The sequence below is a fragment of the Bubalus bubalis genome, chromosome 16, assembly GCF_019923935.1.
Source record: "Bubalus bubalis isolate 160015118507 breed Murrah chromosome 16, NDDB_SH_1, whole genome shotgun sequence".
In the NCBI taxonomy this organism is placed as follows: domain Eukaryota; kingdom Metazoa; phylum Chordata; class Mammalia; order Artiodactyla; family Bovidae; genus Bubalus; species Bubalus bubalis.
Genome location: NC_059172.1, coordinates 60,739,042 through 60,756,031, shown reverse-complemented (window position 1 = coordinate 60,756,031; position 16,990 = coordinate 60,739,042). Strand labels below are relative to the sequence as shown.

General features: G+C 48.5%; 1 protein-coding gene across 3 annotated transcripts in view; it reads left to right on the top strand.

Annotated features, from left to right (window-relative positions):
• ZBTB16 (zinc finger and BTB domain containing 16) overlaps positions 1–16,990 on the top strand; it is a 208,293-nt gene that overhangs the window by 131,746 nt on the left and 59,557 nt on the right. For all 3 annotated transcript variants that reach the window (XM_025266867.3, XM_025266865.3, XM_025266866.3), the window contains exon 4: positions 3,050–3,136. In XM_025266867.3, the coding sequence (XP_025122652.3) occupies positions 3,050–3,136 (87 nt within the window). The remainder of the gene's footprint in view (positions 1–3,049; positions 3,137–16,990) is intronic.

The window sequence follows — 16,990 nt, the reverse complement described above, 5'->3', positions numbered from 1 at the left end:
TGAAAAGACACTGATGCTGGGAAAGATTGAGGGCAGGAGGAGAAGGGGTTGACAGAGGATGAGATGGTTGGATGACATCACCTACTCAATGGATATGAGTTTGGGTAAACTCCAGGAGTTGGTGATGGACAGGGAGGTCTGACGTGCTGCGGTTCATGGGTTTGCAAAGAGTTGGACACGACTGAGTGACTGAACTGAAAAGCAGTGGAACTTTTTCTTCCTGACTAGAATTTTACACAAAACTTTGAGGTATAAAAGGGATACATTGGATTTTTTGTAGGGGGAGAAAGTCTAGAGCCCACCTTCATATTCATGAGGCATCTTTGCAGATGAAACCCTGGGGAGGCTGAAGGGTACAGGGGTTCAGAGGAAAGGCTCTGAAGTCGGGCTGCCTGTGTTCGAGTCCACCGCTGCAGTTAGCCGCTGTGTGACGTTGAAGAAGCTCCTCGACCTCTCTGGACTTGAGTTGAATCATCCGCTGAATGGGGGTAATCACACTATGTGCTTTAAAAGCTTGTTAGGAGTAAATGAAACGATACATGCCAAATACCCTGCCTGACGCCTGGTATATGCTCTGATGTTGTTTAGTTGCTTAAGTCTTGTGTGACTCTCGCAACCCCAAGAAATGTAGCCCACCAGGACATCTGAGGTGGTTTGCAAACAGCACTAGACTGCTTTCTGCTATAAATGTGTGAAAGAAATAGCTCTGCCTCTCACACAACTTCAATACAAACCTAAAACACAGGCACACTTAAAAGAAGTGCTCAGACTCGTCGAAAGGAGCAAAGCGCAGCAGCAGATAGCAGATTGGAAAGGGCAGAGCCGCGAGGGGCTGGCGTGTTTGGCACATGTGTACTTTGGTCTTGGAAATGGGCTAGGACTGGAATGGACAGGAATGAAGAGAGGCGTTGCTCGGTCACTGTGACCCAGTAGGGCCCCACGAAGCCCGGAGAGGGCTGGCAAGGACAGTTCCCAGTGGAGTTGGACAGCTGACCGGGTGAGCTGATGGAACACCTTGAAAGCCAAGTAGAGGAGTTTAGTGAAAGTCGCTCAGTTGTGTCCGACTCTTTGCGACCCCATGGACTGTACAGTCCATGGAATTCTCCAGGCCAGAATACTGGAGTGGGTAACCATTCCCTTCTCTAGGGGATCTTCCCAACCCAGGGATCCAACCCAGCTCTGCCGCATTGCAGGCAGATTCTTTACCAGCTGAGCCACCAGGGACGCCCAAGGAGGAGTTTAGAGTCAGTGCAAATTGTGAGCCGTTGTATACTTTTGAGCAAGGAAGTGTGAGGAATCAGGAACCTGCCTCTGTTGGGTGGATCAGAGGGCGGCTTGTGGTGTGGTAGTCCTCCTCGAGTCATCCAGTGTTCTGGGCACGAACCACAAGGGCCTTGGTAGGGGCAGTGGTTATCGACATGCAGGGGGCGAGATGCATCTAGAAGACATTTGGAGGGAAACCTGCCAAAGCTTGTGACGGGTGCCCCCTAGATGAAGTAACAGAGCCTTGAAAGCATTAGCAAGTGGTAAAAAGTCATCGTCACATTGTGGCACTGTTAATTTTGATGCTTGTAAAAATGGTTCCCAAAAAGCTGATCCAATTGAATTGCACTGAACTGATTTTGTTTATTCCACAGATATGTATAGTCATTCATTCCCACTGGGTGTTAAGCAGATACAACTGTGCATGCGATGACTTACTTCCTCCCTCGGGGAGCTGGAGACGGGTCCACAGGCATTTAGGAGAGAGCCTGGTGAGACCGCGACCTGGAACAAACAGGGTGCTGTGGGAGGCTGGAGAGGGGCCCCCTCACCAGACCCGGGGCAAGGGTGGGAGCTAATGATGTACTGTGGGGCTAGGGAGAGGGGTGGACTGTCAGAGCCAGAGGCGGTACAGAAGGATGCTCAGAGAGCTCACAGTGTGGAAGTGCGGAGCTCCTCCAGGGGACCAGAGCTTCTCAGGAGGGCTGGAGACCAGGGAACGAGGATGAGGAGCGAGAGAAGAAGCAGGAGAGAGAAGCGCGGGAAGGGCTTTGTGAGTTACCCTGTGGGCTGTGGACTTAATTCTGAAGGAGAGTCATTCAGAGATTTTAAATTGTTAGCTGCCGGTGGTGCCTGGGGGGTAGACAGTTTAATATTTTAAGTTTATTTTTTGGTAGATGTGGTTTGGTTTGACTTTTTAAAAATCCCTACGTTTATTTATTTATTTGGCTGCTCCAGGTCTTAGCTGCAGACCTTCGAACTTCTTTGACACATTCTGACTCTTAGTTGTGGCATGTGGGATCTAGTTCCTTGACCAGGGATTGAACCCGAGCACCCTGCATTGGAAGCCTAGACACTGGACCACCAGGAAAGTCTGGACAGTTTGGTTTTAGACACACAGAAAGTGGAAGTGTTAGTTACTCAGATGTGTCCAACTCTCTCCAGTCCCACAGACTGTAGCCCACAGGCTCCTCTGTCCATGAGGTTTCCCAGGCAAGAATCCTGGAGTGAGTTGCCATTTCCGTCTCCAGGGGCTCTTCCTGACACAGGGGTGGAACCTGGGTCTCCTGCCTTGCAGGCAGATTCTTTAGCATCTGAGCCTCCAGGGAAGCCCCCAGGCATACTCAGTTAGGGAATTATCCAGGTACTGATGTGTCAGCAGTTTCTTTTTCCCCCCGTATAGTCTGGGCAGCAGGGCATGTTTCCCCTCACACTATCAGGGACTCCTTTCCATCCCTCACTGGGTGCCAGCCCCTCAGGATCCCCCTTGTTCTTGCACATCTCTCCCGGATCCCTTCGCTGTTTGTTATGGCTGTTCTGGTTCTGTTCCCTCTTCCGTCTGGGAGAGCCCTCGGTGGGGGCATTTGGGAGCTCAGTTGGGTGGGTGATCACATCTTGGAGGTGGGGCCAGGCTGGCTCTGGGGCCATGGGTTATCCCTGACTTGAGATCTTCACAGATGTTCAGCCCCTTCCCCCGGGGTCCACCTGCACGATTTTAGCCCAGGACCCCTTTTCCTAATGCAGTGTCACTGTTAATAATAAGGTAACTGCCTCCCCTTTGTTTCAGCGGGTGCCAAAGCCTTTGTCTGCGATCAGTGTGGTGCCCAGTTCTCGAAGGAGGAAGCCCTGGAGACGCACAGGCAGACCCATACTGGTGAGTGAGTGACCCCATCCTCCAGGTCCTGCACTGTGATGGCGCATGGATGTGAGTATCTTGGCCCTTGTTTCCCTGGGGAGCTGTGAGTGGGGTGGTTTGTGCCATCTTCAGCTACCCTTGCTTGTGGAGCTGGCTGGGCAGGAACTTATAAGTATGACTTTGCTCCAGAAGAACAGCTGCCCTGGTTCAGGCCAAGGTCTCTGTCTCTAATAGGCCACTTGGAGCCCATCTCCATGGAGATGCTGGTACTTTCAGAGGCTTTAGAAAGTCAGTGATGTTGTCTAACTCTGAAGCCTTTGTGCGGCCCAGTGGGCTGTCCCTCCGTCTGCAAGAGTCTAGTCATTGTCTAAAAGAAAGCAGTCTGTCCACAGGCGTGCATGTGAACAATATTATCCAACAGTGATATTGCTGTGATCTCAAACCATTGATTTCATAGCATCAGCGTCATCTCATCATGGTACTTGGCGTCATCTTCATCATTGTAGCTCACACTTACTGAGCGTTCACAACATGCCAGGCCCTGTTCTTGGTGCTTTACCTGATCTCAGTTAGCCAATCTTTCCATAACTCTGTAAAGTAGAAAGCTACTTCCGTGTCATGGATAAGGAAACCGAGATTCAAAGGAGGGTAAGTGACTTGCTGAAGTGAGTAGTGGGGACAGGAATGGTACTGGTTTGATCCTGACACTGCCATTTACTGTTCGTGGAGCCATGAATCAGTTACTTAAGCTCTCTTAATTTGGGTTTCCAAATCCCATGGATGGAGGAGCCTGGTGGGCTGCAGTCCATGGGGTCGCGAAGAGTCGGACACGACTGAGCGACTTCCCTTTCACTTTTCACTTTCATGCATTGGAGAAGGAAATGGCAACCCACTCCAGTGTTCTTGCCTGGAGAATCCCAGGGACGGGGGAGCCTGGTGGGCTGCTGTCTATGGGGTCCCACAGAGTCGGACACGACTGAAGCGACTTAGCAGCAGCAGCAGCAGCAGCAGCTGTTGGAAAAGTAGGGTAACACTAGCATCTACCGTGTAGCATAGATTTGTTGAGATTAAATAAGATATTTTATTTGGAGTGTTTAGGGGAACGCTTGGCTCATAACAAGTGTTCGATAAATAGTAGTAGATGCATTTAATTTAATAAATATTTATTGAGTTCCTGTAATATGCTGGGAACTGTTGGGGTCTTTAAGGTCTAGTAACATATGAGACAGATAGCATTCTTCATGGAACTGAGATTCCAGTAGGGCAATAGGCACATGATTGTGTAGTAATAATGCCAGGCTGTAATAAGCACAAGTGAGAAAAAATATAGCAGGATAAGGGAGGACAGGGGTATTTTAGATCAGATGGTCAGTCTTCTCTCAGAGGGTGACATCTGAGCCCAGCCGTAAAGTTGGAAAGTGAGTTAGTTACTTAAAGGTTTCGGGGGAAAAGATCTGAGTAAAGGGAACACACACTCCTGCACGTGGGTTGAATTTGACAGGTTCGTGGAAGAGCAGTGTGGTGGTAGGGGGCAGGCAGTGAGGTGCAGAGAGTGGTGGGAGATGAGGTCAGAAATCAGGTGGGTCTCTCAATCCTGGCACGGAATTTGGATTTTATTCTGCGTGTGCCAAGAGTCCATTGTTGGGGTTGGGGAGGGGAGGGTAAAATATTTGCAAATCATACATCTGATTAGAAACCTTCAGTTTGAAAATATCAGGAACTCTTATGACTCGAATAAAAATACAAATAACCCAAGCAAAAACTGTGCAGAGGATCTGACTGAATAGACATGTCTCCAAAATAAACAAATAGTCATTGAGCGCACGAAAAGATGCTTGACATCATTAGCCATCGGGGAACTACAAATCAAAATCACAATGAGATACTAAATGCTTTACACCCACCAAGATGTAGCTTAGTAAAAATGCAGGCAGTGAGAAGTGTTGTTGAGATTGTGGAAAAATCAGAACCCTCGTACACTGCTGGTGGGAGTTAAAATGGTGCAGCCCCGGAAAACAGGCAGTTCCTCAAAAAGGTAAACAGGTACTCTGACCCAGGAATTCCACTCCTGTGTATATGAAAACATATATCTACACAAAAACTTGCACATAAGTTGTTCTTAACGGCATTTTTATAATAGCCAAAAAGGTAGATATAACTCAGTGTCTACCTACTGGTGAATGGATACACAGAATGTAGTTTATCCATACAATGGAGTATTACTCATCTATAAAAAGGAATGAAATGCTGATACATTCTAAACATTTTAAAGAGGAATCCTAAAAACATTATGCTCAGTGGAAGAATCCAGTCACAAAGGCCATGTGTTGTATGATTCTGCTTATATGAAACATCCAGAATAGGCGAATCTCCAGACAGAAAGTAAATTAGTAAGGGGCTGGGAGATTTGGGAGGAAATGGTAAATGCTAATGGGTATGGAGTTTCTTTTTGGGGTGATTAGAATCTTCTAAAATGTGGTGATGGTTGTGCATCTCTGAATACATTAAAAAGTACTGACTTTGTCCTTGAAAAGCGTGAATGGTGTATCATATTGTATATGAATTATGACTCAGTAACACACACACACTGTGCACACACACACACCTACACAAACATTTGTAGAAAATGGGCAAAACGGTCCATTGGAGGGTGTTGAATGGAGGATGACATGACTTGATTTATGGGTTTGAAATATCACCCCAGTTCCGGTGTTGATAATTCACCGCAGGAGTGTTTGTTACCAATTGGTATGCAAGGAAAACCACTCTTAACAGTAGAGTAAAGCCACACTGTGTTAACATATCAGACGTTTCTGTAGGTGACTGTGCTCAGCTGAGCAGTTTTCACTTGGGGTCTCTCGCATGGTTGCATTGGGTGGTGTGTGGGCCTGGGTGTCCACAAGGCGCCCTCCCTCTCGTATCTGCCTCCCAGTCCTCCTCCCGGTGGCCTGTCTCTGCAGCAGAGCAGCCTGGACCTCTCACTCAGGGCTTCAAGACTCAGGAAGCAGAAACTGCCAGCCTTCTTAAAAGGTAGGCTGGAAGCACGTAGCGTCACTTCCAGCATCGTTCATTGCTCTCAGCAGGCACAGGTCAACCCCAGGTTCGAAGGATGGAAGAGTAGATTCCCTCTCTTTGTGGAGACTGACGGACACACAGGGAAAGAGGGACTGGTGGCAGCCCTCTGTGGAAGCAGGCCCCTGAGCTGCTACCGGGGCCGGAAGGGAAGAAGGAAGACCAGGCAGCTCCTGCTGCTGTTCGTGATCGCCATCAGTATTTTCTTGTCTTCCTGCCCCTTAAAATCAGCCTCTCCATGTGGAAGACGTATGTCATAGTCCTGGTATCATGCACTCTGGGCTGGTGTTGCCCTGACCTGTGACATTAAGCAGAACTTGCTAGGTGAGCTGTGAGCCCAGTCAGTGTCTCCCTGGCTCGGTTCTAGAGAAGGGGACTTGGCCAGAAGATTTTGCCCAGGATCCCAGAGCTGGTTTTCTTAAAAGCCAGGGAAGGACGCATGTCTCCCAGACTCCCGGCTATTTCTTATTGCCTCTGGACCGCACGTGTAACTGAGAATCCTGCTCTGAGAATTCCAATTGGGGGCTGAGGACACTGAACTCTGAGCCAGCTTTGCAAAGCAGCTTAATTCTGTCTGTCCAGATTAAATTTGCAGCAGCAGGGAGCAAGCTGCCCTAACTGCCAGGGCCAGGGCAAGAGACTGAGTCCCTGCCGGGTGAGCAGATGGGGATGTCGTTCACAGACAGGACCCCCACACACTTATTGAGCACCTTCTGTGTGCCTGGCACCACTGGGACATGGCAGTGAGCAGCGCAGATGTGCTCCCTATGTTGTTTTTCAGACAACTTTAGTGAGATGTAATTCACATCCTGGTCACATGTTTAAAGGATCCAGTTCTGTAGTTTTTGATATGTGACGTGAAGTCACTCAGTCGTGTCCAACTCTTTGCAACCCCGTGGACTATAGCCCACCAGGCTCCTCCATCCATGGGATTCACCAGGCAAGAATACTGGAGTGGGTTGCCGTTTCTTTCTCCAGGGGATCTTCCCAACCCCGGGATCGAACCCAGGTCTCCCACATAGCAAGCAGATGCTTTAACCTCTGAGCCACCAGGGAAGCCCCAGTTTTTGATATATTAGTGTATTTTTAAGACTGTCATAAAAGATATATAAATTTACCATTTTAACTTTAAAGTGTATAATTCAGTGGTGTAAATGACATTGCAACCTGTTTTTAGAGTTTGGTATTGATTGGGCTTTGAAAACCAGGAGGTGTCTTAGGACTAGTGCCCTTCCAGGATTTATTAAATTAGTGAGTACTTCAAAGTGACCGACATTTTTCAGAAAAGAATATTAGTTCCAAGTACTTTGGCCACCTGATGCAAAAGGTCAACTCATTGGAAAAGACCCTGATGCTGGGAAAAGACTGAGGGCAGGAGGAGAAGGGGATGACAGAGGATGAGATTGATCGGATGGCATCGTCAACTCAATGGACATGAGTCTGAGCAAACTCTGGGAGATAGTGGAGGACAGGGAGGCCTGGCGCATCAGATATGACGGAGAGACTGAACAAGAATGATTGGAAAGAACCTGGAGTTTGAGTCAGAAGCTGGGGAGGGGGTGGAATCTAACTTTGCTGTCTAGCAGGTGGATAACCTTGTTCCTCGTCCTTTCTGCCCTTCAGATCTTCTCACCTGCAAAGGGGTATAGTGCCCATCCTTCCTGTAGCAGAGGTGGAGCCCGGCTCCTTCAGACCTGTTTGGGGGCTGGGGACAGTATTGTGGAGCAGGCATGTGGGAATCAGTGTTCCCTGACCGGGGATCAAGCCTGTGCCCCTTACATTAGAAGTAAGTCTTAACCACTGGAGTCTTAACCCTCAGACTTACTTCTGCTTTATCTCCAAGTTACATCCAAATTGTGCAGAAGAAACCAAGGTGGATGCTTTAAGAAGGGCTCCCTTCCCCCGTGGCTGTGACCGAGGGGCAAGCTCCCTTGCCATGAGAAGCATTTGGCCCCTCCTGGTGTTGGGCAGGCTGTCCTCAGCTGGGGACAGAGGTGGTGGTGGCCGTATTATCAGCGTCAGGTTGGCAACGAGGCAGTTCTGCTGACAGGCAGACCTGGGGACAGTACTATAGGGAACACACCTGTAGAACCTGCAGAACCCAGATGGGTTCTCAGACTCCCCTAATAATCCATGAAAAAATACAGCATGACATCTAGATGCCATCTCTGTTCTAAGAAAGGGGGCCTCTGAGGAAGAGAGAGGCCTGGTTATAAGAAATGCTGAAAGTGATGTTAAAGCTGTCGGACTGGGGGAAGCCAGTGGGGTACCAGATATCCTTTAAGAGAGCGAACAGGAGAGCAGGGATGAAGCTCTGAGAAGAAAGAGACCCTGGGAGAGTAAAGTCATGGAATTGCCATCTTATGTTTCTGATATCTATGTTTATCAAACACTTTCTTCCACTGTACCCATTTCACAGATGAGACCATGGAGGCCTAGAAGCCCAGCACTAGGAAGTGAAGAGCTGGAACTTGACCCAACTCTGACTTCAGTGCTCTTTCTACCAATCCCCAGCTGCCTACTCATTGCCTTACTATTGTCCATGGGTTTGTGGCTGAACAGTTTAGGGAGAGCTTGTGTAGCTCATGGCCATGTCCTGGGCAGAGCTCTTTTGGATCCCTGTGACCTATTTAATAAAGCATCCTCAATACCCTGATGACCGTGTGCCCCTCAGGAGATAGTATACAATATCCCTGAAATAGACAGGGTCTGGGAGTTCCATGCCCAAGGCCGCCCTGCCATGTGGGGAATTCACAGAGCTGACGTGTAGCATGGCATTGGGGTGGGTTATCGGGGTGCTTCTCAGATATTCTTGACACTGCAGAATGAATTTAGTAGAAAGTATTTCCAATCCCATTTTCCCCAAACACACATCATCTTCAGGGCTCACCCTTTCAGCTCCTCCACTTACCCTGGAGGACTTCTGTCCCCGTGGGTGTGACCCTTCCTTGTCCCCGCCCTCCAGGATCTTGGTGGGCTCCAGCTGGTGCTCAGGGACGACACACTTATGCTTGGGCTGGGCTCAGGCTTCGTTGTCACACTTCAGTTTTCTGTTTTGCTACAGCTAAGACTTTGAGGAGATAAACAGAGATCACTTTACACCTTTTATATTATGACAAATACATATTGCAAAACACTGCTGCTTCCAAAATGTTTGGGTTGCAGAGCAGTCAGGAATTAACAGCTCTGCAGCTCCCCAAGATGCCTGTACTTCATTTACACATCAGAATTTTTTTTACACTGTTCAGTAAAATAAAAAGCGAGAAAACACATATACACACACGTACACACGCGCGCCCAGCACACCACTTGGGTTCTATATCAGGAATGTCTTAAATTAGTAAGTAGTTCTTTAAAAGTCCAGATAAACTGATAAATACCATTAATGGCTTAATTTATACTCAGGGTTTGAAATTTGACACACGGACAGTATCTTGGCTCAGGAAACACAAGTGGTTTTGTGCCAGAGGTTTTAATGACCGATCAGTAATATAAATTGCTGCATCACTGAACAGAAATAGCTTCCCTGTGTCACTTGATCTGGAAACTTCTCTGGCCAGGCAGCAGTTAATAAATTTAAAAATAATTACCCTCTTCATTCAAAGTCAAACTAATTAGGAGTGGGTTTTACAAAGCATAATGTTGTCCGAGCCACTGTACATCCCCGTTTGGGACGTGAACAGGCCTGGGGGCAACAGATGGGATCGGGTGGCATTAATTAGAGGGCAGGGGAGATACCTCAGCTGCTGAGCTGAGGGCGAGGGGGCTGGGGCAATCTGCAGCAGGCCCTGTGGGGGAGGTGGGAGATCTCAGTGCGGCAGCCTTGGAATTGAGCTGAAGGAACCTTCAGCTCTTTCAATTCATATGTAGGAGACTCAGAGGCTTCACAGGTGGCATTAGTGGTAAAGAACCCGCCTGCCAACGCAGGAGACACAGGAGATGCAGCTTCAGTCCCTGGGTTGAGAAGATCTCCTGGAGGAGGGCACGGCAACCCACTCCAGTATTCTTGCCTGAAAAATCCCATGGACAGAGGAGCCTGGTGGGCTGCAGTCCATAGGGTCGCACAGAGTCGGACACGACTGAAGTGACTTAACACGTCCGCATGTAGGGGACTCAGGACAGCTCCCTGTGTGCGACCTGAACATAAAGGATGGGGCCAATGCTGGTGTTTGGGGGCCAGGCCAGAGAGCCTGTGAGAACCCACAGCAGGAAAGGCAGATGTGCAGATGGCTCCTCAGGGAGGATGAGCTCTCGAGGGCTTTATTCACCAAGCAAGCTGGGGCCCTGATAGCGCGGTTCAGGTTTGTCTTGCAGGTTTCAAGGAAGCGGGACCTTTGGAACCCAAAGTCTTGAGTGTGACATTCAGGGTATTCGGAGCACTTGGGACCTGGTGTCAGACGTCTAGATTCAAGTCCTATCTCGTCCCATCACTTCCACGTTTTATGAGCTTGGGCAGGTTGCCTAACTTTGCCTAAGCCCGTTCCCTCCTTGGAAATGTGAGAGCAACGATGCTGTCGTACAAGAGATGTTGTGAGGATTTAATTTGATGATCCGTGGAAAGCTCTCAGCATAGGCCTTGCATGGAGTAAGCGCTCAGTCAGTGGTGATGGTGGTTACTAACACTGCGCCATCGTGGTCTTCGCCATGCCCTTGGAGGGTATCCTTTCCCCTGACTAGGTAGGTGAGAGGGGAAGGGGCAGGCTGATATGGTAAGAAAGGAATAAGAATGGGGTGCAGCTGCCTTGCTGAGCGGATGGGATCTTGAGGATCCCTGATGCGTCCTTTGGTCAAGAGGATGTTTCCAGTGTACCTATAGAGCCAACAGCCCCTGCTATATGTACAGCGGGGAGAGGTGAGGGCATAATGGAGTTGTGCATGTGGAACAGCCTCTCAGAGATTTCGTGGATTTTATTTAAGGCCCTAGTTTCTAGAATGCCCGAAGCTTCCCGGGGGGACTGCCCTCTTCTGATGTTTAAACCGATGACATATCCAACTAGGCCGGACAGGCTGCAGAGCTGGGGTTAGCACAGAGCAAGGTCTTGTGTTCCCCCTTCCAGGAGCTTGGGTCCCCCACTGGTGTCCTGGCCCATGTCTGTTGCCATTAGGAACCTGGGTATTCTGGAAATATAAGTCAGACCTGGGTCATCCCACTTCATGCCCTCATAGTGCCCTGGTAAGGAAAAGAGACAGAAAGTCATTCCTGAGCTTTGGAGTTCTGGGACTAGGAAGCTTCATGGACGCCTTAGAGCCCAGGACACTTGATCTCCAGATTTGCTCCAAAGCAATTCCATTCTCGCCTCCAGCCCACGCCCTGCCCCCTGAGGTTGGCCAGGCTAGTGACTTGTGTTCGCTACATACCAGAATAGCCTGTGCGGCTGATTTGTCCCATCCTTCCTTCATTCATTTATCCACTAAGTTTTGAAGTACCTACTGTGTGCAAGGGGCGGTCCCTGCCTTCCTGAAGGCTACAGTGTGTTGTGGAGCAAATGAACAAGGAGGGTGAATTTGCTTTGGTTACAGATAATATCATCTTCCCAGGTGGCGCTAGTGGTAAAACAGACAGACAAACAAACAAATCCTGCCTGCCAATGCAGGAGACATAGGAGATGCGGGTTCAGCCCCTGGCTCAGGAAGATCCCCTGGAGGAGGGCGTGACAACCCACTCCAGTATTCTTGTCTGGAGAATCCCATGGACAGAGGAGCCTGGCGGACTACAGTCCATGAGGTCGCAGAGAGTCAGACACAACTGAAGCAACTTAGCATGTACGCACAGATAATACAGTAGCTGTACTCTATTGGATAGTTTAGAGATATAATTTTATTAAGTCCTTATTACCGTCCTAAAACATAGACATTTTCTTTCCCTCTTCTTTGCTAGAGAAAATTAAAACTTAGAGAAGTTAAGGATGACCTGTCCAGGATGGCTAGAACGTGTGTTTCGGGCTCTTGCACCCTAAAGCCTGTGTTTTAATGCTGCTTCCCCTCCCCGTGTGGGCCTGGGCATCATACCTAATGTGCAGAGCCGGGGGCTCAGCTCTGCCCATTCAACAGCCTAAAAAACTAGGGCTCAGAGGCCTATATTTGCAGAGGGGGGTCAGTTGAGAACAAATAAGCCAAACCAGAATTAGGACCCACGAGTTCTTACTTCCAGGCCAAAGTACTCTCCACACTTGACTACAAAATAAGGACTTTATTTTGCTGGCCTAGAAAAACTTGCTTCATTTCCACCTTCCTGCGTCACAGAGAAAGCCATTCAAGCGGATGCAAATGCTGAGATGCTCCTTCTCAGCTCCTCCATGTCAGCCTCAGGAGGGTCGTGCGGCCCAGAACAGCTGACGCACCCGGCAGCCAAGGGCAGCGGTGCTGCAGGACCTGCCCGCCCCTGGAAGCACGGAGCAGGCGCTGGAGGTGCCCTCCCTGGGGCCCTCTCCTCCTCAGGGTGAAGGAGGCTCGGAGGCACCTTGCCGTGGCTTTGGGAGGAGAAGGCAGTGAGAGCACAGAAACACATGCCCGCACACACATGCACACCCTTTGATCGTGCAGAGAGCGGTTCCCCCACCTTGGTGTTGTTGGCTGCCTGCTTGAACTGGCCCCTCTGTCCCTCCTGATATATTAAGGATGCTTGGAAAGAGCTGTGGGGACTGTCTCTGGCCCTGAACTCCAGAGAAGAAAATGAAGTCCTTGTTTGGAGGACTTTCGGTGGTGGATGAGCAGGCGGGGCAGAGAATCATAGGGGGTGAGCAGCTACATTCCTTCCCTGGGGGTGGCTGCCGGCCTTCTGGCCCCCGCTCCTGCCCTGGGCCTGGCACGAGGGGTGGTGCTGGGCATGGAGGAGCCCTGTCAGGGCGGCTGGCTCCTGTCCTCCTGCAGTAGGAAAACCAGCAACTGTTCTGGCTCCTCCTCCCAAGGGCAGTCTCTCTGTTCCCCTGGTCCCAAAGAAGATGGGGGAGGGAAAGGGAGAAGGGCCAGCAGATGAGAAAGAACTTCTTCTTTCCAAAACTTGACATGGAAAAAAGGCAGAACGAGCCTCTCACCCCGGCCCAGGCTGGAGGGCCGGGGGGAGGAGGGGTCATCAGATGGACACGTGTGCTCCACTTAGATTGGCGTGACCTCCCCCATTGAAAGCATAATAGCTTTTGACTTTTATAAATATCAGGGGTGATTGGTATAGCATTTCACGTGGTGTGCCAGGGAATTGAACCCGAGAAAGCCCGAGCTCGGGACGGCTGCAGGACGTCATGGGCACTTGGGGAGGGAGAGTCATGTGCTCCTGTTTGTACAGTCAGTGCTCCAGCATAGACTTACTCTTGAGCTCGTTTTGTGCTGTTACGATCAAAGCATGTTTGATGCCTAATATAGAGTTTTATTTTCCAAGCCCAGGGCTCTCGGCTCTGTTGGAGCTGCTTGCTGTGGCATAGGGAATGGCAGCCTGGCTGTCACCTGCTGCCCAGCCACGCCTTCCTTTGGCACCAGTCACCCTAGCGGTGCCAGGGTCCCTCTGGCTCCTTCTGGACTGACCTCCAGTGCTGCTTCTTACGAATAGATTTTGGGTTTTTTTTTTTTTTGAGTGATTTTAGATTTATAGCAAAATAGAGTGGAAAGCATAGAGTATCCTATATACTGTCTACTCCCCACCCCAACACAACTCCCTCCCTGTCAACATCCTTCATCAGAATGGTGCATTTGTTACCCCTGATGAACCCAGGTTGATACATCATTATCCCGAAAAGTTTATGTTAACGGGTCACTCTCGTTGTTGTAAATTCTCTGGGTTTTGATAAATGTATAATAATGTGTATTCACCATTGTATCATGCAGAAGAGTTTTGCTGCCCTACAGAACCTCTGAGCTCTCCCCATCCATCACCCCAATACTTTTGCATGAAGCGTTAACGCTTTGAGGGGATCGGTGGTGTTTAGCTCTCTTGGGATTGGCGAGGAAAATTGAACTGAGATTGATTTGGGATAAAAGAGGTTAAAGCTTATTCATTCAGAAGACATCTTGAGCATCTGCTCTGTGCTGGACATTGATGCTGGGCCCTGGGATAAGGATACAGCAGTGAGCAGGACTCACCTAGTCCCCACCTCCAGCCATCTCCCATCATAGTGGAAATGATGAACATCATTGTCGTGTGGGGGCAGCTTGGCATTAGGGAAAACAAGAATGAATTAGGGGAAAGGAAAACTGAATTCTTATCCTGGCTCTGTCACAGGCTTGCTTTATGACATGGGACAAATTGCTTTGTTTCTCTGCCTCTCTCAAATATCGGGAGTGGGAATTAGGTAAGAAAAATTGCTGTTTGAGAGGTTGCATGGTGCCAAGCCCAGCCTAAAGTTCCGATCTTGGATGGATGGTCTACATTTTTCTCCACTTCAGCACATTTGTACCTATGGCTGTTACAGGGGCTTTCCAGGTGGCCCAGTGGTAAGGAATCCCTCTGCAGATACAGGAGACACAGGTTTGATCCCTAGGTGGGGAAGATCCTTTGGAATAGGAAATAGCAACCCATTCCAGTATTCTTGCCTGGAGAACCCCATGAACAGAGGAGCCTGGTGGTCTACAGTTCGTGGGGTCACAAAGAGCCAGACGTAACTAAGCACATTAGACATTTACAGTTTCTGTCTCACCAGTAGACAGCCGCTTCTTTCATTTTATTTAGATGCGTATTCAATAAAAAATTAAATGCATACTGCGTCTGAAGAAGAAATTAAAGGTGAAGATCTTTTGTCTTTTAAGAACTATTCCAGAAGTTTGAGGGGATTGAAACGATTTTGACCTTTGAGGACTGTTGTTCAGAGCTTGGACTGTGCCTGGCTCTGGTGCTTTTATATATTATCTGGTAGAGCCCACTAAGAGGCAGGTCCACTGCCCCTATCGCTGCTGAGGAGCTGCGGGCTCAGAGTGGTTTAAGTAACATGACTTGCTCAGTGGAAGGACTGGGCTTCAAGTTCAGGGCCCCCAGCTGGGAGTCTGATGCAACTTCCAGGGTATGTGTCGTTCTCCTATGGTTGTAAGTCCCTTGCATATGAACAAGTTCTGTTCCACGAGTGGGTTGGTAAGTCCAGTTTGTTCGTAAGTCTATTGGAAGTTAGCCTAGGTACCCAACTAACACAGTCGGCCCCATAGTACTGTACTGTAATAGGTTTACAATACTTCTCACACACATCAGATCAGATCATATCAGTCGCTCAGTCATGTCCGACTCTTTGCGACCCCATGAACCGCAGCACGCCAGGCCTCCCTGTCCATCACCAACTCCCGGAGTTCACTGAGACTCACGTCCATCAAGTCAGTGATGCCATCCAGCCATCTCATCCTGTCGTCCCATTCTCCTCCTGCCCCCAATCCCACCCAGCATCAGAGTCTTTTCCAATGAGTCAACTCTTCGCATGAGGTGGCCAAAGTATTGAAGTTTCAGCTTTAGCATCATTCCTTCCAAAGAAATCCCAGGGCTGATCTCCTTCAGAATGGACTGGTTGGATCTCCTTGTAGTCCAAGGGACTCTCAAGAGTCTTCTCCAACACCACAGTTCAAAAGCATCAATTCTTCGGCGCTCAGCCTTCTTCACAGTCCAACTCTCACATCCATACATGACCACTGGAAAAACCATAGCCTTGACTAGACGGACCTTTGTTGGCAAAGTAATGTCTCTGCTTTTGAATATGCTATCTAGGTTGGTCATAACTTTCCTTCCAAGGAGTAAGCGTCTTTTAATTTCATGGCTGCAGTCACCATCTGCAGTGATTTTGGAGCCCAGAAAAATAAAGTCTGACACTGTTTCCCCATCTATTTCCCATGAAGTGGTGGGACTGGATGCCATGATCTTCGTTTTCTGAATGTTGAGCTATTATAAGCCAACTTTTTCACTCTCCACTTTCACTTTCATCAAGAGGCTTTTGAGTTCCTCTTCACTTTCTGCCATAAGGGTGGTGTCATCTGCATATCTGAGGTTATTGATATTTCTCCCGGCAATCTTGATTCCAGTTTGTGTTTTTTCCAGTTCAGCATTTCTCATGATGTACTCTACATATAAGTTAAATAAACAGGGTGACAATATACAGCCTTGACAAACTCCTTTTCCTATTTGGAACCAGTCTGTTGTTCCATGTCCAGTTCTAACTCTTGCTTCCTGACCTGCATACAGATTTCTCAAGAGGCAGATCAGGTGGTCTGGTATTCCCATCTCTTTAAGAATTTTCCACAGTTTATTGTGATCCACACAGTCAAAGGCTAAAATGCACTGGTCATAACAAACACCCTCTTCCAACAACACAAGAGAAGACTCTATACATGGACATCACCAGATGGTCAACACCGAAATCAGATTGATTATATTCTTTGCAGCCAAAGATGGAGAAGCTCTATACAGTCAGCAAAAACAAGACCAGGAGCAGACTGAGGCTCACATCATGAACTCCTTATTGCCAAATTCAGACTTAAATTGAAAAAAATAGGGAAAACCACTAGACCATTCAGGTATGACCTAAATCAAATCCCTTATGATTATACAGTGGAAGTGAGAAACAGATTTAAGGGCCTAGATCTGATAGATAGAGTGCCTGATGACTATGGAATGAGGTTCGTGACACTGTACAGGAGACAGGGATCAAGACCATTCCCATAGAAAAGAAATGCAAAAAAGCAAAATGGCTGTCTGAGGAGGCCTTACAAATAGCTGTGGAAAGAAGAGAAGCGAAAAGCAAAAGAGAAAAGGAAAGATATAAACATCTGAATGCAGAGTTCCAAAGAATAGCAAGAAGAGATAAGAAAGCCTTCTTCAGCGATCAATGCAAAGAAATA